The 22800-nt window shown below is 43.5% G+C and overlaps 1 protein-coding gene across 1 annotated transcript; it reads left to right on the forward strand.

The window, feature by feature from the left end:
* Window positions 1–13425: 13425 nt before the first annotated feature.
* LOC123157641 (uncharacterized) lies at window positions 13426–19282 on the forward strand (the record flags this gene model as incomplete). The annotated part of the gene is made up of 7 exons (XM_044575899.1): window positions 13426–13447; window positions 13581–13751; window positions 13977–14080; window positions 14142–14228; window positions 15971–17674; window positions 17783–18031; window positions 18284–19282. Coding segments are annotated over exons 1-7 (3336 nt in total), but the record flags the coding sequence as incomplete, so codon positions are not given.
* Between the last annotated feature and the right edge of the window lie 3518 nt (window positions 19283–22800).

The raw sequence follows: 22800 nt of genomic DNA on the forward strand, positions 1-22800 counted from the left end.
ACGGAGCAACGGGGTGCGGAACGACGGAAAGGAAGCTTCGGCACACCCCTACCTGGCGCGCCAAATGTCGGATCACGGGTTCTGGCAAAACCCTTAAGTTTCGAACACTGGGGTGCGCGCAAAGTTTTCCTCCCTACCGATCCACGCCCTAGGTTTGCTAAGATCTCTAGAACGAACTTGACGAACTCGCAACACAAGGGACACAAGATTTATACTGGTTCGGGCCACCGTTGTGGTGTAATACCCTACTCCAGTGTGTGGTGGTGGATTGCCTCTTGGGCTGATGATGAAGAGTACAGGGGGAAGAACAGCCTCCTGAGGTTCAGGTGTTCTTGTGCTTGGCGAACTTGTGTGTGTGAGGATTACTCAAGATGAGATGCCTCCGAATCAGTTATCTCCTACAGTGGTGGCTAGTCCTATTTATAGAGTCCCTGGTCCTCTCCCCAAATATTGAGTGGGAAGGGAGCCAACAACGGCGAATTCGAAAGGGGACAGATAGTACAGCTTATCCTGACAAAAGCAGTCTTCGCCTGCAAAAGGCTCTGGTGGTGACGCCGCCTTGGGCTCCATGGTGACCTCCGTCTTACCGTCCTGCTGGTCTTGGTCTCGTTGCACCGATATGGAAACCTTTGCTTGATGCCTTGGTACTCCGCGCCTGCGCTTGCCTCCTTAGCACCAAAGGGGAAACAAGGACGCTGCGCGCGCTGGCGCCTGCCTGGTCTGGATCGTCATGGCTCACGTCACGAGAACCTCGCGAGGTTTGCCTTGCCTTGATCTCTCCGCCCCTCGTGAGCCTGCCTGGCGAGGCCGCTCCTGAGGAGGTCTTGCGTCGTCCGCCTCGCGAGGCTTGGCGCCTCGCGAGGCTTGGCGCCTCGCGAGGGTCTTGAATGCCTTGTTGATGAAGATGGGCCGTACAGGCCTGCTAGCACAGCTAGGGCATGGGCCGCAGGCAGGCAAGTCTGGTGACCCCCGTTCCCAGAATGCCGACAGTGCTAAGCACATTAAAAACTTTAGCAACTAAAGCTCCCAATGCTTACATGTACAGGTGCTTAACTTGTTGGTGCTAAGCATCCTTCAGTTAATGATTTTATAACTAAAGTGCTTCATGCATTGGTGGCATTCTTCCATTTAAGTCTTTTTTCTAGGTTCTCGCTCTTAGTACTGGGGTCACCACACTTATCTCTCCTCTTAATTACCTTGCCACATCAGACTTTTGGCCTACATGGCAGCCTTAGCACCTGTACAGGGCAGAGCATTGGGAGGGGCCTGAGCATACATGCATAGGGATACTGTAGATAGGAAGTCTTCGCGATCCATTATTCCCCATCTCGGTCAGAGAGAACTATTCAACTAGTCTTCACAGTGAAGTGACAATACACGCTGCAGCAGATGGGATACTTGATTAATAAGCTGAACCAACGTGTTGGTGTTACTAAATCAGCCTTACCCAGTACTGCCATCATGTTTGCCAGTGGAGCACGCTTCCACAAATACGACTACACACCTCTCTCCTCCATTAACTAACATATGGGCCCTCTTGAGATAGACCCACATGTCATCGGCGTAACTATTTACACTCTTGAGGCATATCCTGGTAGTAGTACTAGTAGAATTGAGGTTTAATGCACTTTCTTCCCCGTCTTTCACTCTTCTTCCTCCTCTCTTTTTCTTCCTCCTCTCTTCCCCATCGTCGGCCACACACCATTTCCCCCCTGCTCACTGCTCGCCCGTCCGCGCCATCTTCCTTGGTAGCTCGCGCGTACCATATCCCCCCGCTCATTGGTCGGCCACACACTCCATCTTCTTCGCTCGCCCGCCCGAATCCACTTCCCCACTGACTCGCAGGTGCTACCTCTTGAGCACTGCGTTGGTTTTCCCATGAAGAGGAAAGGGTGATGCAACAAAGTAGCGTAAGTATTTCCCTGAGTTTTTGAGAACCAAGGTATCAATCCAGTAGGAGGCTACATGCGAGTCCCTCGCACCTACACAAACAAATAAACCCTCGCAACCAACGCGATAAGGGGTTGTCAATCCCTACACGGTCACTTACGAGGGTGAGATCTGATAGATATGCTAGGATAATATTTTTGGTATTTTTGTGATAAAGATGCAAAGTAAAAAGCAACGGAAATAACTAAGTGTTGGAAGATTAATATGATGAAGATAGACCCGGGGGCCATAGGTTTCAGTAGTGGCTTCTCTCAAGAGCATAAGTATTTTACGGTGGGTGAACAAATTACTGTTGAGCTATTGACAGAATTGAGCATAGTTATGAAAATATCTAGGTATGATCATGTATATAGGCATCAAGTCCGAGACAAGTAGACCGACTCCTGCCTGCATCTACTACTATTACTCCACACATCGATCGCTATCCGGCATGCATCTAGAGTATTAAGTTCATAAGAACAGAGTAACGCCTTAAGCAAGATGACATGATGTAGAGGGATAAATTCATGCAATATGATAAAAAACCAGATCTTGTTATCCTCGATGGCAACAATACAATACGTGCCTTGCTGCCCCTACTGTCACTGGGAAAAGACACCGCAAGATTGAACCCAAAGCTAAGCACTTCTCCCATTGCAAGAAAGATCAATCTAGTAGGCCAAACCAAACTGATAATTCGAAGAGCCTTGCAAAGATAACCAATCATACATAAAAGAATTCAGAAGATTCAAATATTGTTCATAGATAAACTTGATCATAAACCCACAATTTATCGGTCTCAACAAACACACCACAAAAGAAGATTACATCGAATAGATCTCTACAAGAGAGGGGGAGAACATTGTATTGGGATCCAAAAAGAGAGAAGAAGCCATCTAGCTAATAACTATGGACCCGAAGGTCTGAGGTAAACTACTCACACTTCATCGGAGGGGCTATGGTGTTGATGTAGAAGCCCTCCGTGATGGATGCCCCCTCCGGCGGAGCTCCGGAACAGGCCCCAAGATGGGATCTCGTGGGTACAGAAGGTTGCGGCGGTGGAATTAGGTTTTTGGCTCCGTATCTGATCGTTTGGGGGTACGTAGGTATATATAGGAGGAAGGAGTACGTCGGTGGAGCAACATGGGGCCCACGAGGGTGGAGGGCGCGCCCAGGGAGGGTAGGCGCGCCCCCTACCTCGTGGCTTCCTGCTTGATCTCTTGACGTAGGGTCCAAGTCTCCTGGATCATGTTCGTTCCGAAAATCACGTTCCCGAAGGTTTCATTCCGTTTGGACTCCGTTTGATATTCTTTTTCTGCGGAACTCTGAAATAGGCAAAAAACAGCAATTCTGGGCTGGGCCTCCGGTTAGTAGGTTAGTCCCAAAAATAATATAAAAGTGAATAATAAAGCCCAATAATGTTCAAAACAGAAGATAGTATAGCATGGAGCAATCAAAAATTATAGATACGTTGGAGACGTATCAAGCATCCCCAAGCTTAATTCCTGCTCGTTCTCGAGTAGGTAAATGATAAAAACAGAATTTTTGATGTGGAATGCTACTTGGCATAATTTCAATGTAATTCTTCTTAATTGTGGTATGAATATTCAGATCCGAAAGATTCAAGATAAAAGTTCATATTGACATAAAAATAATAATACTTCAAGCATACTAACTAAGCAATTATGTCTTCAGAAAATAACATGGCCAAAGAAAGTTATCCCTACAAAGTCATATAGTCTGGCTATGCTCTATCTTCACCACACAAAATATTTAAATCATGCACAACCCCGATGACAAGCCAAGCAATTGTTTCATACTTTTGACGTTCTCAAACTTTTTCAATCTTCACGCAATACATGAGCGTGAGCCATGGACATAGCACTATATGTGGAATAGAATGGTGGTTGTGGAGAAGACAAAAAGGAGAAGATAGTCTCACATCAACTAGGCGTATCAACGGGCTATGGAGATGCCCATCAATAGATATTAATGTGAGTGAGTAGGGATTGCCATGCAACGGATGCACTAGAGCTAAAAGTATATGAAAGCTCAACAAAAGAAACTAAGTGGGTGTGCATCCAACTCGCTTGCTCACGAAGACCTAGGGCATTTTGAGGAAGCCCATCATTGGAATATACAAGCCCAGTTCTATAATGAAAAATTCCCACTAGTATATGAAAGTGACAAAATGAGAGACTCTCTATTATGAAGATCACGGTGCTACTTTGAAGCACAAGTGTGGTAAAAGGATAGTAACATTGTCCCTTCTCTCTTTTTCTCTCATTTTTTTTGATGTTTGGGCCTTTTTTCTCCTTTGTTATGGCCTCTTTTTTTCGTCCGGAGTCTCATCCCGACTTGTGGGGGAATCATAGTCTCCATCATCCTTTCCTCACTTGGGACAATGCTCTAAAAATGATGATCATCACACTTTTATTTTCTTACAACTCAATACTTAGAACAAAATATGACTCTATATGAATGCCTCCGGCGGTGTACCGGGATATGCAATGAATCAAGAGTGACATGTATGAAAGAATTATGAATGGTGGCTTTGCCACAAATACAATATCAACTACATGATCATGCAAAGCAATATGACAATGATGGAGCGTGTCATAGTAAACGGAACGGTGGTAAGTTGCGTGGCAATATATCTCGGAATGGCTATGGAAATGCCATGATAGGTAGGTATGGTGGCTGTTTTGAGGAAGGTATATGGTGGGTGTATGATACCGGCGAAAAGTGTGCGGTATTAGAGAGGCTAGCAATGGTGGAAAGAAGAAGGGTGCGTATAATCCATGGACTCAACATTAGTCATAAAGAACTCATATACTTATTGCAAAAATATACAAGTTATCAAAGCAAAGTATTACGCGCATGCTCCTAGGGGGATAGATCTGTAGGAAAAGACCATCGCTCATCCCCGACCGCCACTCGTAAGGAAGACAATCAATAAATAGATCATGCTCCGACTTCATCACATAACGGTTCACCATACGTGCAAGCTACGGGAATCACAAACTTTAACACAAGTATTTCTCAAATTCACAACTACTCAACTAGCATGACTCTAATATCACCATCTCCATATCTCAAAACAATCATCAAGCATCAAACTTCTCATAGTATTCAGCACACTCATAAGAATTTTTCTTTTACTAATCTTGTATACCTAGCATATTAGGATTATTTAAGAAAATTACCATGCTATTTAAGACTCTCAAAATAATCTAAGTGAAGCATGAGAGATCAATAGTTTCTATAAAACGAATCCACCACCGTGCTCTAAAAGATATAAGTGAAGTACTAGAGCAAAACTATATAACTCAAAAGATATAAGCGAAGCACATAGAGTATTCTAATAATTTCCGAATCATGTGTGTCTCTCTCAAAAGGTGTGTACAGAAAAGATGATTGTGGTAGACTAAAAAGCAAAGACTCAAATCATACAAGACGCTCCAAGCAAAACACATATCATGTAGTGAATAAAAATATAGCTCCAAGTAAAGTTACCGATGGAAGTAGACGAAAGAGGGGATGCCTTCCGGGGCATCCCCAAGCTTTACCTTTTTGGTGTCCTTAGATTATCTTGGGGGTGCCATGTGCATCCCCAAGCTTAGGCTCTTGCCACTCCATGTTCAATAATCCATCAAATCTTTCACCCAAAACTTGAAAACTTCACAACACAAAACTCAGCAGAAAATCTCATGAGCTCCGTTAGGGAAAGAAAACAAAAGACCACTTCAAGGTACTGTAATGAACTCATTCTTTATTTATATTGGTGTTAAACCTACTGTATTCAAACTTCTCTATGGTTTATAAACTCTTTTACTAGCCATAGATTCATCAAAATAAGCAAACAACACATGAAAAACAGAATCTGTCAAAAACAGAACAGTCTGTAGTAATCTGTAACTAACGCAACTTCTGGAACTCCAAAAAATCAGCCAAGTTAGGACGACCTAGACAATTTGTTTATTGATCAGTAGCAATTAGAATCAATATTTTATCACGTTCTGGTGATTTTTAACAATTATTTTCGTGAACAGAAAGTTTCTGGAAATTTCTGCAAGATCAAATAACTATCATCCAAGAAGATCCTATGGTTTAACTTGGCACAAACACTAATTAAAACATAAAAACAATCTAACCAGAGGCTAGAACAAATGCTTATTCCTAAATAGAAGCAAAAGGCAAAAAAAACTAAAAATAAAATTGGGTTGCCTCCCAACAAGCGCTATCATTTAACGCCCCTAGCTAGGCATAAAAGCAAGGATAGATCTAGGTATTGCCATCTTTGGTAGGCAATCCATAAGTGGCTCTCATGATAGATTCATATGGTAATTTTATTTTCTTCCTAGGGAAGTGTTCCATGCCTTTCTTTAATGAAAATTGGAATCTAATATTCCCTTCCTTCATATCAATAATTGCACCAATCGTTCTAAGGAAAGGTCTACCAAGAATAATAGGACACGAAGGATTGCAATCTATATCAAGAACGATAAAATCTACGGGCACATAGTTCCTATTTACAACAATAAGACCATCATTAATTCTTCCCATAGGTTTTTTAAAAGTGGAATCCGCAAGGTGCAAGTTTAAAGAGCAATCATCAAAATCACGGAAACTTAGCAAATCGCACAAAGTTTTTGGAATCGTGGAAACACTAGCACCCAAATCACACAAAGCATAGCATTCATGATCTTAAATCTTAATTTTAATAGTAGGTTCCCACTCATCATAAAGTTTTCTAGGGATAGAAACTTCCAACTCAAGCTTTTCTTCATAAGATTGCATCAAGGGATCAACGATATGTTTGGTAAAAGCTTTATTTTGACTATAAGCATGAGGAGAATTTAGCACGGATTGCAACAAGGAAATAAAATCTATCAAAGAGCAATTATCATAATTAAATTCCTTGAAATCGAAAATAGTGGGTTTATCAATATCTAGGGTTTTGATTTCTTCAATCCCACTTTTATCAATTTTAGCATCAAACTCCGAATTTTTGGAACGCCTTCTAGGTAAAGGTGGATCATATTCAGTCCCATCATTATCAAGATTCATATTGCAAAACAAAGATTTAATAGGCGACACATCAATAACTTTTAGATCTTCATCTTTATTTTGATAGAAATTCGAAGAACACGCTTTTATAAAGCAATCTTTCTTAGCACGCATCCTAGCGGTTCTTTCTTTGCACTCATCAATGGAAATTCTCATGGCTTTGAGAGACTCATTGATATCATGCTCAGGAGGAATATATCTCAATTTTAAAGAATCAAAATCAAGAGAAATTCTATGAACGTTCCTAGCCAATTCATCCATTTTAAGCAATTTTTCTTCAAGCAAGGCATTGAAATTCTTTTGCAAATTCATAAACTCTTTAACACTAGTCTCCAATTCAGAGGGCATCTTATTAAAATTTCCATAAGAATTGTTGTAGGAATTACCATAATTATTAGAGGAATTGCTAGGGTAAGGCCTAGGATTAAAGTTTCCTCTATACACGTTGTTACCAAAATTATTCCTACCAACAAAATTCACATCCATAGATTCATTATTATTCTCAATCAAAGTAGACAAAGGCATATCATTGGGAGCAGAAGAAACACTCTTAGTAGCAAATAATTTCATAAGTTCATCCATCTTTCCATTCAAAACATTAATTTCTTCTATCGCATGCACTTTTTTATTAGTAGATCTTTCAGTGTGCCATTGAGAATAATTAACCATAATATTATCTAGGAGTTTAGTAGCTTCTCCTAAAGTGATTTCCATAAAAGTGCCTCCCGCGGCCGAATCTAAAAGATTTCTAGAAGCAAAATTCAATCTGGCATTAATTTTTTGTATAATCATCCACAAATTCAAACCATGAGTAGGGAATTACGTATAATTAATTTCATCCTCTCCCAAGCTTGTGCAACATGTTCATGATCAAGTTGCTTAAAATTCATAATATTGTTTCTAAGAGAGATAATCTTAGCAGGAGGAAAATACTTAGAGATAAAAGCATCTTTGCACTTATTCCAAGAATCAATACTATTTTTATGCAAAGACGAAAACCAAGCTTTAGCATGATCTCTAAGCGAAAAAGGAAATAGCTTCAATTTAACAATATCATTATCAACATCTTTCTTATTTTGCATATCACACAAATCAACAAAGCTATTTAGATGAGTAGCGGCATCTTCACTAGGAAGGCCGGCGAATTGATCTTTCATCACAAGATTCAACAAAGCAGCATTGATTTCACAGGATTCAGTATCGGTAAGAGGAGCAATTGGAGTGCTAAGGAAATCATTATTGTTGGTATTGGTAAAGTCACATAATTTGGTATTATCTTGAGCCATCGTGACAAACAAGCAATCCAACACACGAGCAAACAAGAAACGGGCAAAAAGAGGCAAATGGAAAAGAGAGGGCGAATAAAACGGCAAGGGTGAAGTGGGGGAGAGGAAAACGAGAGGCAAATGGCAAATAATGTAATGTGGGAGATAAGGGTTTGTGATGGGTACTTGGTATGTTGACTTTTGCGTAGACCTCCCCGGCAACAGCGCCAGAAATCCTTCTTGCTACCTCTTGAGCACTACGTTGGTTTTCCCTTGAAGAAGAAAGGGTGATGCAGCAAAGTAGCATAAGTATTTCCCTCAGTTTTTGAGAACCAAGGTATCAATCCAGTAGGAGGCTACACGCGAGTCCCTCGCACCTACACAAACAAATAAATCCTCGCAACCAACGCGATAAGGGGTTGTCAATCCCTACACGGTCATTTACGAGAGTGAGATCTGATATATATGATAGGATAATATTTTTGGTATTTTTGTGATAAAGATGCAAAATAAAATAAAAGCAAAGTAAAAAGCAACGGAAATAACTAAGTGTTGGAAGATTAATATGATGAAGATAGACCCGGGGGCCATAGGTTTCACTAGTGGCTTCTCTCAAGAGCATAAGTATTTTACGGTGGGTGAACAAATTACTGTTGAGCAATTGAAAGAATTGAGCATAGTTATGAGAATATCTAGGTATGATCATGTATATAGGCATCACGTCCGAGACAAGTAGACCAACTCCTGCCTGCATCTACTACTATTACTCCACACATCGACCGCTATCCAGCATGCATCTAGAGTATTAAGTTCATAAGAACAGAGTAACGCCTTAAGCAAGATGACATGATGTAGAGGGATAAATTCATGCAATATGATAAAAAAAACCCATCTTGTTATCCTCGATGGAAAAAATACAATACGTGCCTTGCTGCCCCTACTGTCACTGGGAAAGGACACCGCAAGATTGAACCCCAAGCTAAGAACTTCTCCCATTGCAAGAAAGATCAATCTAGTAGGCCAAACCAAACTGATAATTCGAAGAGACTTGCAAAAATAACCAATCATACATAAAAGAATTCAGAAGATTCAAATATTGTTCATAGATAAACTTGATCATAAACCCACAATTCATCGGTCTCAACAAACACACCACAAAAGAAGATTACATCGAATAGATCTCCACGAGAGAGGGGGAGAACATTGTATTGAGATCCAAAAAGAGAAAAGAAGCCATCTAGCTAATAACTATGGACCCGAAGGTCTGAGGTAAACTACTCACACTTCATCGGAGGGGCTATGGTGTTGATGTAGAAGCCCTCCGTGATGGATGCCCCCTCCGACGGAGCTCCAGAACAGGCACCAAGATGGGATCTCGTGGGTACAGAAGGTTGCGGCGGTGGAATTAGGTTTTTGGCTCCGTATCTGATCATTTGGGGGTACGTAGGTATATATAGGAGGAAGGAGTAAGTCGCTGGAGCAACGTGGGGCCCACGAGGGTGGAGGGCGCGCCGAGGGAGGGTAGGCGCGCCCCCCTACCTCGTGGCTTCCTGCTTGATCTCTTGACGTAGGGTCCAAGTCTCCTGGATCATGTTCGTTCCGAAAATCACGTTCCCGAAGGTTTCATTCTGTTTGATATTCTTTTTCTGCGAAACTCTGAAATAGGCAAAAAACAGCAATTCTGGGCTGGGCCTCCGGTTAGTAGGTTAGTCCCAAAAATAATATATAAGTGAATAATAAAGCCCAATAATGTCCAAAACAGAAGATAGTATAGCATGGAGCAATCAAAAATTATAGATACGTTGGAGACGTACCAGCACGCATCGAAGACCCCAGTCACTCAGCGCCCTAAAAAACCCTTTGGTAGAACCGACTGACACGCAGAGCCGTGATTGGAATTCCCTCCTTGATGCTCTCTTGGAGCAGATATGTAATCGTATGGATCTGCTCAGCATCGTCCGTCTGGCTGCATGCTCGGTGTCTTTGTACCGTCTACTCGTCGGCAACCTACTGGCTCTTTTCAAGACACCCTGCTTGCTGATGCCCGATCCTCGCAGGTGGCCCAGACACCAACTTGACGATCCTACGGAGGTTGTCGTGGTGCCCCTCGACATGCTACCACTACCCGTCCACCTGTCCTTCATGCGCGACCACTACTGGGCGGGCATGAAGGCCAACTGGATCATCCTCATCCACCAATCCGGTAGTCCGTGGCGTCTCGTGGATACCTACGCCCAGCGAGAGATCACCCTTCCATCGTTGGATATCGCCGCCATCAAGCCTCGCGGCCCGCCGGGCACTCCTGCCTACTATGCACGAGACGCGTCGAGCTTTTGGCTCGACCTCTGTTTGCTAAAGGTTGTAATCTACGAAGGGCCCACACCATCAGAAGATTACATGGATTACAAGCTCATTGCCGTGTTCAACATGGGATTAGTCTATCTGGAATCCGGTCCCCTTACATGGTTATGGCTCATCGTCAATCCTCATCAGCCAACATTTTTGTCTGATGCTATAGTGCATGATGGCATCGTTTATTTGGTCGACGCACAGATTGGCTGCCTATACTGGTTGAATCTATCGTCGTGTAATTGTTCTATCTCATCTCATCTTTACCTTAATAATACGACTACCTGTTCATTGTTAAAAATTTAGAATATACAGTATGTCTATAACCACATCATTGCTATATGTTCCTCTCATTTCCTAGATTTTTATGACCACACATGTTATTGTTAGAGTTGATATGAGAACAATTGGCATCTAATGATTGTTAGAATAGATATTATGTGTATAACCTCATGATTGCTGTTACTCTCATTTCCAGGATTTTTATAACAACGCATGTTATTGCTTAGAGTTGATATGATAACTGTAGTAAGTGCTATGGTAGAATATGAGTAGGCCCTATCATATCAGTTTTCCTCTCATTGTTATATGATGTTTGAAACATGATATATTGCTAGAATATGAAAGCCATTGGCTTATTTTTCTAACTTGGGGTATGATTATGACCACGGCATTGCAATTCTCTGTCTATGATATGTGTCACTGTTAAAATAATATTAATTCCACACATACTCTGAACAAGATTGTTTATTTTTGTCCTTTTGGTCTCCAATTTGAATTGTTGCAGCAGACGCAAATGCGCTGGCCTTCATGATTCCAGGACCTGGAATCATACCAGCCGACGGGTGGTGGTTTATCACTCGTTCAGCAGACTGCGGTCATTTGATGCTCATTTGCACGTACCAAATTGACCAAACCATTTCCTCAAACCACATGCAGTACAATGCCTGTGGCGTTCGTGACATTGATGGCTATGGCTGCTTCGTGTTCGAGAAATATCCCAGCTCTATTGGGCCAGGCGTATTCAATTGGAGGCGGGTTTACAGCCTAGGCAACCACTCCATGTTCCTTGGGAACAATTATCCAATCATCCAACCAATCATCGATCATATCATCGGCGATGATTACTGTGCTATGCAACTTCCATTCGCCAGGGGGAACTGTGTTTACACATCATACCATGGGTTTCATGAATCACCATATCCAGAGATTCGTCGACACGGCTTGTTGCCAGATAATCTTCAGTGTGTGAAAGGCATCAAGCTTCCATGTGATGGATGGCTTATGCAAACCCGACATGCGGCGATGTGGTTCATGCCAACAACAAATATTCACAACTTGATTCGTACTGATATCTGGATTGAGCCATGTATCCTGCTGCTGTAGCATGACCCTCTTTTGTTGGATATTATGTACTGTTGTTAGTTTGAAGCACTCCTCTAGTTTGAAGGATAGATACCTTTCTGGGATCAAGTGCATCCTAACTCACCTGCGTAGGATGTACTCATAATGATGATGGAGATGCTATGCAGAAGCCATATATATACATATAGGAAAAAGCAAATCTATGAAACTCCACTGGGATGGTTGCAATCATGAGCGCACACTCGTGTTGGGATCTGGTCCCTCTCCTTACCCTGTTTGTATTTTGGTCTTATAAGTCATTTCATTGTTATTTCCTCTTATAGAGGAAGAAGGACCACACTTGCTGCATGTGAACAGTATTGCACAACACTAGAGCAAGGACCACCCCGCATTTGGCTTGAAGGTTCCAGAATGGATTTTGGAACTGTCCACAGAAGGTTTGACCTTTTCCAAACCTTGATTTTTTCCCTGACGTTTTATTCTTTTGGGGCCATCTCATTTTAGCAGCCATTTCCGCATGGACGTTTCTGTCCCTATCGGCCCTCAGTCACGCTCATAATCTTTTTTAATGGGCAGAGGTCTGAGACATTACATCAGAAGAGAATGATGTGGAGAAGAGTAGTAATAAAAAAAAGTGGTGCACACGCAGCTCCTCTACCATGGCCCCATTTTTCTGTACCATGAGCCATGCATGGCTAGTGTGGCTAGCGTATACCAGAATCCCATCGGCATGCCAGAATCGGCTAGCAAAGTTATTTGAGTGTGTTGCATGATAGCTCAATCCTAAACCAAGAGCATGTCCCAATAGATCTGCAAGTAGTGCCATGCTGCAAATTTTTTCATTCGAGACATTTAGGCCTTGTTGCCTTCGTGGGATGCCATCTGTGTTGATAGCAGCTCATAGCCCATTTGATGCAGGTTATATGGGCTCGGAACTGGGCTATTCCCCCTAATAATATATTGTAATCTATGTTTCCCCCTAACCCATATGACCTGCACGATGCCATGTGGCATTGTTGGAAACCCTAATCGCTGTGCATGGTACCAGTCATGCGCTGCCCAGCCCTGCCCAGGCCAGCGTTATTCATCGTCATGGATACGACATGTTGTATGGTGCACAGGCACCAACACTGCGCCGCCCATCCCTGCGCAGGCACCAACACTGCGCCGGCCACTTTAGGAGGAAAATAGACCCGTGACCATCAGCGGGTTCAAACGATCGGGGTCTCCCTTGCATCCTCTCCTAACTTGCCGAGAGAGAGAGAGAGAGAGAGGGAGGGAGGGAGGGAGGGAGGGAGAGAGAGAGAGGGAGAGAGAGAGAGAGAGAGAGAGAGAGAGAGAGGTAGATACTGAGAGAGGAGATACAGCCTCGTCGTAGCAAGATCAGCCCGCTGGAGACCGAGCGACGTCCTTTTCAATGGATGAGAACGGCTGCGCTGCGTAGGCGATGGAGGTCGACGAACTAAAAGGTAAGCATCTTTTTGCAAGGGGGCGCAAGCTATCACCGGTTTTTTAGAACTAGATCATTAGATGCAATAGTAGCTAATACTCTTTTTTTCGTTGCTCCACTCGATTTTGTTGCACTATATGCGTACACCGCAGTCCCTAGTGTGGATCTAAATGAACCACAACCCGCCAGCAAGAGGACGCCTGGCGGTGAGACGATTGATGAGGAAAACACGGACGAGGAAAAGGTTAGCAAACCAGCGGAAGGCACCGAAGCAGACAACAGCGCGGTCAAGCCGATGAAGAGGGATGTACCAGACGGCAAAGGTATTTCTCGCACTATGCAAGCATCCACCCTCTCCCACATAAACAATTTCCGTCAGATCTCTTTGTAGTCACCATGATATACTCACGTACCAAATCACAAAAAGTTTTGGTATAGGAGGCCTAATCATTTCAGAATAGTACACTTTATCGTTCCAACTCTGAACACACTATACACCAGCATGGTTTCCGTCAAGCTTACGTTGTATTAATCTTACATGAACAAAGAGGGGAAGCCATTCAGAGCAGCATCGGAGGGAAGCCTAGGGGCGATCGAGCGGGCGATGGAAGCAGCAGTGAAGCTCTGGAAGAAAATTGTGTTCGAACCAGCTGTGGGCATGTCTTTTCAACTCTAAGCAGGAGGCATATGAGTTTTACAATGCGTATTTCCAGGGAGTCCGGTTCGGCATCAAGCGTGGGAACAAGTACGTCAACGGCAACCAATACAAATCTAAACAAGATCTACTGTGCTCATGCGAGGTTAGCTAACATATCATTTTTTAAGAATTAATGTAAATTGATTCGAGATATGTGTCTAACAAACTAGTTTTTTTGTTATCTTGGATGAAGGGCAAAGATAGTAAGCAAAATTCGAGATAATCCAGGACGCAATGCCGTGCCATGGTCAGGACTCTAGGAGTGCGGAATTAAACGGAAAAACTAACGCCCACACGTGTGGTCGTTTGCACATCGCCCACACGCCTTCATCACCACTCATTTTGCCACGTATAAATAGATGCCATCAGCAGAAATCTTTTTGGTTTTCGGCTTAAAAATGTTTTATCTCCTAATTAAAAAAGCGAATTAAAAATCCGTTTTCACCATTAAATTCGTCTCGATGAGATCTTCAAAACTAGATCCCATGTTGATATGTTTCAACGAAATTTTTTTTTGCCCAGAAGTTGCCATGATGTTTACACTCACTAGTAGAAAAAGGGTCAAATGTCAAGCACATTAGTGCCGGTTTGCTTTTGAGCCGGCACTAATGTGTGTATTAGTGCCGGTTCCAACGGCTAGCCAGCCGCTTTCATTAGTACCGGTTCGTGGCCGACCTTTAGCACCGGTTCGTGCCACGAACCGGTACTAAAGTGAGTGGTGGCAGTATGTTGTCAGTCCGGGGCCCCTCCAGCACCTTTAGTACCGGTTCATGGCACGAACCGGTGTTAAAGGTCGTCCTACATAAGCCCTTCGTCCACCCGAGCTCGCTCTGTTCTTCCCCTTTCCCCTCTCCTCTCTGTTCTTCCCCTCTTCCTCTCGAGCTCATCACACATTTTGCCCAAAATTTGTCAAGATTTGAAGGCCCCCATCCATTCAAATGATCACAAAGGTTAGCAACTTTGTCCTTTCATCTCTCATTGCTAGATTAGCTCTTGCAATGCTTTGTATAGTGATTAATTTATGAGTTTAGTAATTTGGTAGAAAATATATGTGCTAGTATTTGATTTATATGCAATTTGTGGTCAAAACTAACACTTAGTTTGCATATGTAGGTGTGGTTTACTTAGTGCCTTCTAAATCTCCGTCGTAACCACAGTCGATCGCCCGCACCGTTCCGTCGCCGGCACCACCTTGTGGTGAGCCTCTTGTTCATGAATGTTTTACATTACCAAATTGATGTTTGTGTGATTTGGATATATAGTTACTCGTATAATTATCTTACCCGTACGTTGTTTGTTATACATAGTGCCATGGTTTTGATATCCGTCCCCGTCGGCCCTCGTCCTTGTTATGATTCGGATGTGGTATATTCTCTTTTAAAACTAGTTGTTGCATTTCGTGTTTATGACAAATTATGCCCATCAAGTTGACATAGATATTTTTGTCTAGGAGGTTTGTGAACCGGAAATTCCAACCGACCCTATTGTCGAGAGGTTAAATTTAGTTGAAAGAGAAAACGAGTATTTGAAAGAAAAATTGAAAAGAATTGAGGGGGAGAAGATGGAATTGGAGTTGCATGTTGCCGATGTCGTCGATGATCACAAGATCAAGATGGAGAAAATGCGCTTGAAGATTAGAAAGATTAGAAAATATGCCATTGATAGTGAGGCTTGGTATCATTATGCTGTTGGATCAATTGTTACCTTAGTTGCGATCTTGATCGCATTTGTTGTTGCATTTAAATTCTTTAGTTAGAGAGTTATTTGTTTGTTGCATTTAAGTCTTGTATGAACTTTATGTATGAACTTGTATTAATTTGGTCTATTCGGTGTTGTGTAATGAAGATGAGCCGACAATGGATGTACGATGACCGATGCTCTCCCGAGTTCATTAATGGCGTGCAAACTTTTCTGCTTGCGGCTGAGGCAAACAAGCGGGCGGATGGTTTTATGCCTTGTCCATGTTTAGTCTGTAAGAATGATCACAATTACTCTACGTCAAGAACCATTCACGTCCACCTGTTTAAGTCCGGTTTCATGCCCCACTATAATGTTTGGACCAAGCACGGAGAAAGAGGGGTTATGATGGAAGACAATGAAGAAGAAGAGGACGACGACAACTATCCTGGCCATGGGTTCCCTGAATACGATGATACAACAATGGGGGAAGAAGCTGAGCCGGCAATGCGGGAAGAAGCTGAAGAAGAGGCATCAGATGAGCCCGCTGATGATCTAGGTCGGGCCATTGCCGATGCAAAGAGAAACTGCGCAAGTGATTTGGAGAAGAAGAAGTTGCAGCGCATGTTAGAGGATCACAAGAAATTGTTGTACCCGAATTGCGAAGCTGACAAGAAAAAGTTGGGCACCACACTGGAATTGCTGCAATGGAAGGCAGAGAATGGTGTATCTGACAAGGGATTTGGAAAGTTGCTGGTAATGATAAAGAATATGCTTCCAAAGGACAACGAATTGCCCGAGAGTACGTACGAAGCAAAGAAGGCTGTCTGCCCTCTAGGGTTAGAGGTGCAGAAGATACATGCATGCCCTAATGACTGCATCCTCTACCGCGGTGAGTACGAGGATTTGAACGCTTGCCCGGTATGCGGTGCATTGCGCTATAAGATCAGGCGCGATGACCCTGGTGATGTCGAGGGCGAGCGCCCCAGGAAGAAGATTCCTGCCAAGGTGATGTGGTATGCTCCTATAATACCACGGTTGAAACGTTTGTTCCAAAACAAAGAGCATGCCAAGGCGATGCGATGGCACAGAGAAGACCGTAAGAAAGACGGAAAGTTGAGAGTACCCGCTGACGGGTCGCAGTGGAGAAAAATTGAGAGAAAGTACGGGAAGGAGTTTGCAGATGACGCAAGGAACGTATGGTTTGGTCTAAGCGCAGATGGCATTAATCCTTTTGGGGAGCAGAGCAGCAACCATAGCACCTGGCCTGTGACTCTATGTTTGTATAACCTTCCTCCTTGGTTGTGCATGAAGCGGAAGTTCATTATGATGCCAGTGCTCATCCAAGGCCCTAAGCAACCCGGCAACGACATTGATGTGTACCTAAGGCCATTAGTTGAAGAACTCTTACAGCTGTGGAATGGAACAGGTGTACGTGCGTGGGATGAGCACATGGGGGAAGAATTTGACCTAAAGGCCTTGCTGTTCGTGACCATCAATGATTGGCCTGCTCTCAGTAACCTTTCAGGACAGACAAACAAGGGATACCGCGCATGCACGCACTGTTTGGATGATACCGACAGTATATATTTGGACAATTGTAGGAAGAATGTGTACCTGGGACATCGTCGATTTCTTCCGAGCAGGCATCCCGTAAGAAAGAAAGGCAAGCATTTCAAAGGTGAGGCGGATCACCGGACGAAGCCTCGCCACCGTACTGGTGCTGATGTACATGATATGGTCAAGGATTTGAAGGTAGTCTTTGGAAAGGGTCCTGGCGGACAACCTGTTCCGAATGACGCTGACGGACGCGCACCCATGTGGAAGAAGAAATCTATATTTTGGGACCTGCCCTATTGGAAAGATCTAGAGGTCCGCTCTGCAATCGACGTGATGCACGTGACGAAGAATCTTTGCGTGACCCTGCTTGGCTTCTTGGGCGTGTATGGGAAGACAAAAGATACACCTGAGGCACGGGAGGACCAGCAACGTATGCATGGAAAAGACGGCATACATCAGGGTCATGCCAGCTACGCTCTTACCAAAGAAGAGAAGGAAATCTTCTTTGAATGCCTGCTCAGTATTAAGGTACCGTCTGGCTTCTCGTCGAATATAAAGGGAATAATAAACATGGCAGAGAAAAAGTTCCAGAACCTAAAGTCTCATGACTGCCACGTGATTATGACGCAACTGCTTCCGGTTGCATTGAGGGGGCTTCTACCGGATAACGTTCGATTAGCCATTGTGAAGCTATGTGCATTCCTCAATGCAATCTCTCAGAAGGTAATCGATCCAGAAATCATACCAAGGTTAGAGAATGATTTGGTGCAATGTCTTGTCAGTTTCGAGTTGGTGTTCCCACCATCCTTCTTCAACATCATGACGCACGTCCTAGTTCACCTATGCGAAGAGATTAGCGTTTTGGGTCCTGTATTTCTACACAATATGTTCCCCTTTGAGAGGTTCATGGGAGTCTTAAAGAAATATGTTCATAACCGTGCTAGGCCAGAAGGAAGCATCTCCAAGGGCCATGAAAATGAGGAGGTCATTGAGTTTTGTATTGACTTTATTCCTGACCTTAAGCCGATTGGTGTTCCTGAATCGCGGCATAAGGGCAGACTGGATGGAAAAGGCACGCTAGGAGGGAATCAAAAAATATGTATGGACGGACATTCTCTCACTGAAGCACACTACACAGTTATACAGAATTCCGCCTTGGTGGCTCCGTATATGGACGAACACAAGAATTTTCTACGCTCCAAACACCCGGAGCGGTCTGATGACTGGATTACACGTGAACAAACCAGGAGTTTCGCCGGCTGGTTGCAGACACGTACCATGCATGACGCCTCTATTGAAGATGACATGTACTCGCTGTCCCAGTTACCATCTTCGAATATAATGACTTTCAAAGGGTACGAGATAAATGGTAATACATTTTACACGATCGCCCAAGATAAGAAGAGCACCAACCAAAACAGTGGTGTCCGCTTTGATGCAACAACCAAGACGGGAAAGGAAACATATTATGGTTACATAGAGGAGATATGGGAACTTGACTATGGACGTGATTTGAAGGTCCCTTTGTTTCGGTGCAAATGGGTCAATATGACACGATATGGGGTAACGGAAGACCCGCAGTATGGAATGACAACAGTGGATCTCAACAATCTTGCGTATGCAGACGAACCATTCGTCCTAGCTAATGATGTGGCACAGGTTTTCTATGTGAAGGATATGTCTACCAAGCCGAGAAAAAGAAAAGATAAGGAAGCGAATGCATCATACGATGAGCCAAAGCGCCACATAGTTCTTTCTGGGAAGAGAAACATCGTGGGAGTGGATGACAAGACAGACATGTCAGAAGATTATGAAAAGTTTGATGAAATTGCTCCATTCACAGTGAATATTGACCCGAGCATCCAGTTAAATGATGAAGATTTTCCATGGCTACGGCGCAAAGGGACATACGCGAAGAAAAAGTTTCACACCCAAAGATCTGGGATGTGATCGGCTTCACTATCATCACTTTCTTCTGTGTTTCACACCCAGGAGGGAATCTCTGTAATAGTTAGGGTAGTTATGTGTTTTGGCATTTGAAACGCGAAGAAATTTTATGTGCAAACAAATTCTTTCATGCATTTACTGATTTTTTCAGCTAAATGACCCTGAAATTGAAAAGCATTTCAAATGAACTCAGAAAAGGTTGAAAGTTGGCATGGTATCATAATTTCACCCACATAGCATGTGCAAAAAAGTAGAGAGGGTTACCGCAAAAACTGGATGCACTTCGTGTATAAAATGGACAATCTCTTTCGAAGTATCAGGGTTTCGGACGAAAACTCATCCGTTACAAAGGGATTTCATTTTTTAAATAACCTAAGCATTACCAAATTGAATATAATGATAAAACACACTAATATTAAACATAAGAAAAAAGAATCACTGAAAATCTATTTTCAAAGTTAAGTTATTCACAAACTAGTGATTCACACAAATTTCAAATAATTCAAAATGTAAACTATTCAAATTTGTAAACTACCGGCACTAACAGAAAGTTTGTAATTTTTTGTACCTAAAGCAAAAATATTCCCAAAGAAACTCTAAATACAGCAAAAAACAACTAAAAATAATAAACCAAAAATAAATAAAGCAAAAAAATAAGAAAATAAAAAAGCCCACCTACTGGGCCAGAGCGGCCTGCATACGACTAGAAACCCAACCTGTAGTTGGGCCAGGATGCAGGCCCGCAAGCCCAGTAGGCCCACAGGCAGAGTAGGAGAGGTAGGCCCAGAAGGCCTGCTATTGAGAGGAGCTCAATGCAGTGCCCGCGTCGGGGCTTATAAACTGGTCCTGGCGCTCCTCAACTAGCGAGGTGGGACTAAACTTCTGCGCCCCTCGCCTGGCAGCACACACCCTTTAGTACCGGGTGGTGGCACCAACCGGTACTAAATGGTTGGCCTTTAGTACCGGTTGGTGCCATCGCCCGGTACTAAAGGTGGGCGCTTCCCGCCGCTTGGCTTGGCCAAAATCGACCTTTAGTACCGGTTGGTGGCTCCAACCGGTACTAAAGGACCATCCTATATAAGAAACACTTACGAAAATTTCGTCAGTTTCCTCCCACTTCTCTCTGCTTCATCGTCGCCGCCCCGTCCCGCGCCGTCGCCGCCGCCATCGCGCCGTCCCCGTCGACTCCGCGCCGCCCCCGTCCTCGTCGCGCCGTCCGCGTCGCCGGCCTGTCCCCATCCCCGCACCGGCCCGGGTCCCCGTCCCCGCACCGGCCCGCGTCGTCGTCGCCTCGACCTCGCCCGCGCTGTGAGCCTCTGTCCCCCCTCTCCTCTCCCTCCAATCGAAGCCGTCGCGCGCGCCGCCGGCGCCGTCGCCTTAGCTCGCCGTCGCCGTCGCCTGCACACACAACACATACACACACACACACACCATACACACACATACATAATTTTTGTTCTGTTTTTAGTTTTTAGTTTTTCTGTTTTTAGTTTTTAGTTTTTCTGTTATTAGTTTTTAGTTTTTTCTGTTTTTTCTGTATTAATGTTATAGAAATGTTAGTTATATAGAAATGTTAGTTATATATAGAAATGTTAGTTTTTTCTGTATTAATGTTATAGAAATGTTTGTTATATAGAAATGTTAAAGAAAAATTAGTTAACAATTTTAGTCATAGAAATGTTAGTTTTAGATATGGTCAATTTTTTTAGTTTATTATATTTTTAGTTATAAAATTTAGAATTTGCATATAAGAAATCACAATCCAATCATTTAAAAAATGTTACTTTACTTTTGCGGCATATAGTATTTGTTGTCGACGATGCCCGGCCCGCATCCTCGCCGTCGACCCGTTCGCGACGACGTCCTGCTTCAGAGGACCCATGTCCGGGATTGGGCTCCGCCGGGTTGGCACTGGGAGGTGCTACCTAGAGGGGCGCGACGCTTGGTGAGGAACCTGGCCTCGGGTCCCGTCGTCGACCCTGATCTCCTTTGGTGGCATTCGCGTGGGCCACATTCGGTGCAGAGGGAGTCGGCCCCGCCGGAGGTGGTGCATCGTCGTGTCAGGGAGGAGGACGAGCACGTCCATCGCTACATGGCTGCTATGGATGTCAGGTTCTCCAATACCTGGTAGGTTCTTTGGGCAGATGACCAGAGATATGATCCTGTGATGGTTCCTTGTCTTTGGGTGTCCACCGACCGCGCCCCAGGAACCGCGAGTGGCCTAGATTCTTCTATAGTATTCGATCTTTATTAGCTACCTAGCCAGTGATGTATTCGAGATTATATATTATTTGAGATGATGTATTCGAGATTATATATTATTCGGGACGATGTATTCGAGATTATATATTATTCGAGACGATGTATTCGAGATTATATATTATTCGAGACGATGCATATTATGTACTATATGATTCAGTTTTTCCTTATTGATTGCATCCATGCATTGTAATTTGAATACTAAATTGTTTTATATTTCTTCTGTATTAGTTAAATAAAAGCTATGGCAGACAATACCGGCAGAGAGGGAGAAGAGGCCCTGTTCGAGATCATGCACAGCCCTAGCAGGCCAGATGATCTGAATGAAGCAAATGACGGCTCCCAATATCTGAACAATACCGGGGAGGGTGATGATAAGATATTCGATCTCGACGACCGAGCTGATGAAGTCATGAACTATGATTATGATTATGATGACGCAGACAATGATTATGATGACGAATACAATGTTGATCTTGAAATAACAAAGACTACCGGCCAAGTATATTTATATAAGCAGGCATCTAGTGATCATCACATGTTTTTTTATTTGAAGATATATTAATGAATCGATCTTTCTTCTTTCAGCCCTCTGGATCGAGCAAATCTGCTTCTACAGACAGCAGGACAAAGCATGGCCCGAGCAAAAAGTTGAAGGAGGGTGTAAAGTACAACATCGATTCCATCAAAGCTACTGGCGAACCCCTCACGCCTAAGAACATTGCGAGCAAGTTCGTTCGTCAGTGCAGAGTTCTTGTGAAGGACCAACTCCCGATCTCCATTCAAGAATGGAAAGAGCCAAAAACTAAACGCCCAGATGTTACTTGGGTCGACGACAGAGCAAAACAAAAGCTTTGGGAATCTCTGATGGAACATTTCACCCTACCAGATTATTTCACTGATGCAGATGTGCAGAAAGTCAAGGACGCTGCTCTTAAGAAGATGGCAATGCATTCAACACCCACAAGAAAACTGTATGGGCCAACTACCTCGCTGCAGAAAGGAAGACTCCAGAATTCAAGGGAACACTGGAGAAGCAAAGAGAACACTGGCCCGCTTTCGTGAAATTCAAGGAATCAGAATTATCTAAGGAACGGTCGAGAAAAAACAAGGCCAATACCACAAAAAAGACGCAGTTCCATAGGCTGGGTCCAGGTGGCTACGCGGTGGCAATGCCTAAGTGGGATAAGTCTGAGCAAGAGATGGAGGATACAGGGGTCACTCCGGTTACT

This window comes from Triticum aestivum, chromosome 1D (assembly GCF_018294505.1).
Source record: "Triticum aestivum cultivar Chinese Spring chromosome 1D, IWGSC CS RefSeq v2.1, whole genome shotgun sequence".
NCBI classification, from domain to species: domain Eukaryota; kingdom Viridiplantae; phylum Streptophyta; class Magnoliopsida; order Poales; family Poaceae; genus Triticum; species Triticum aestivum.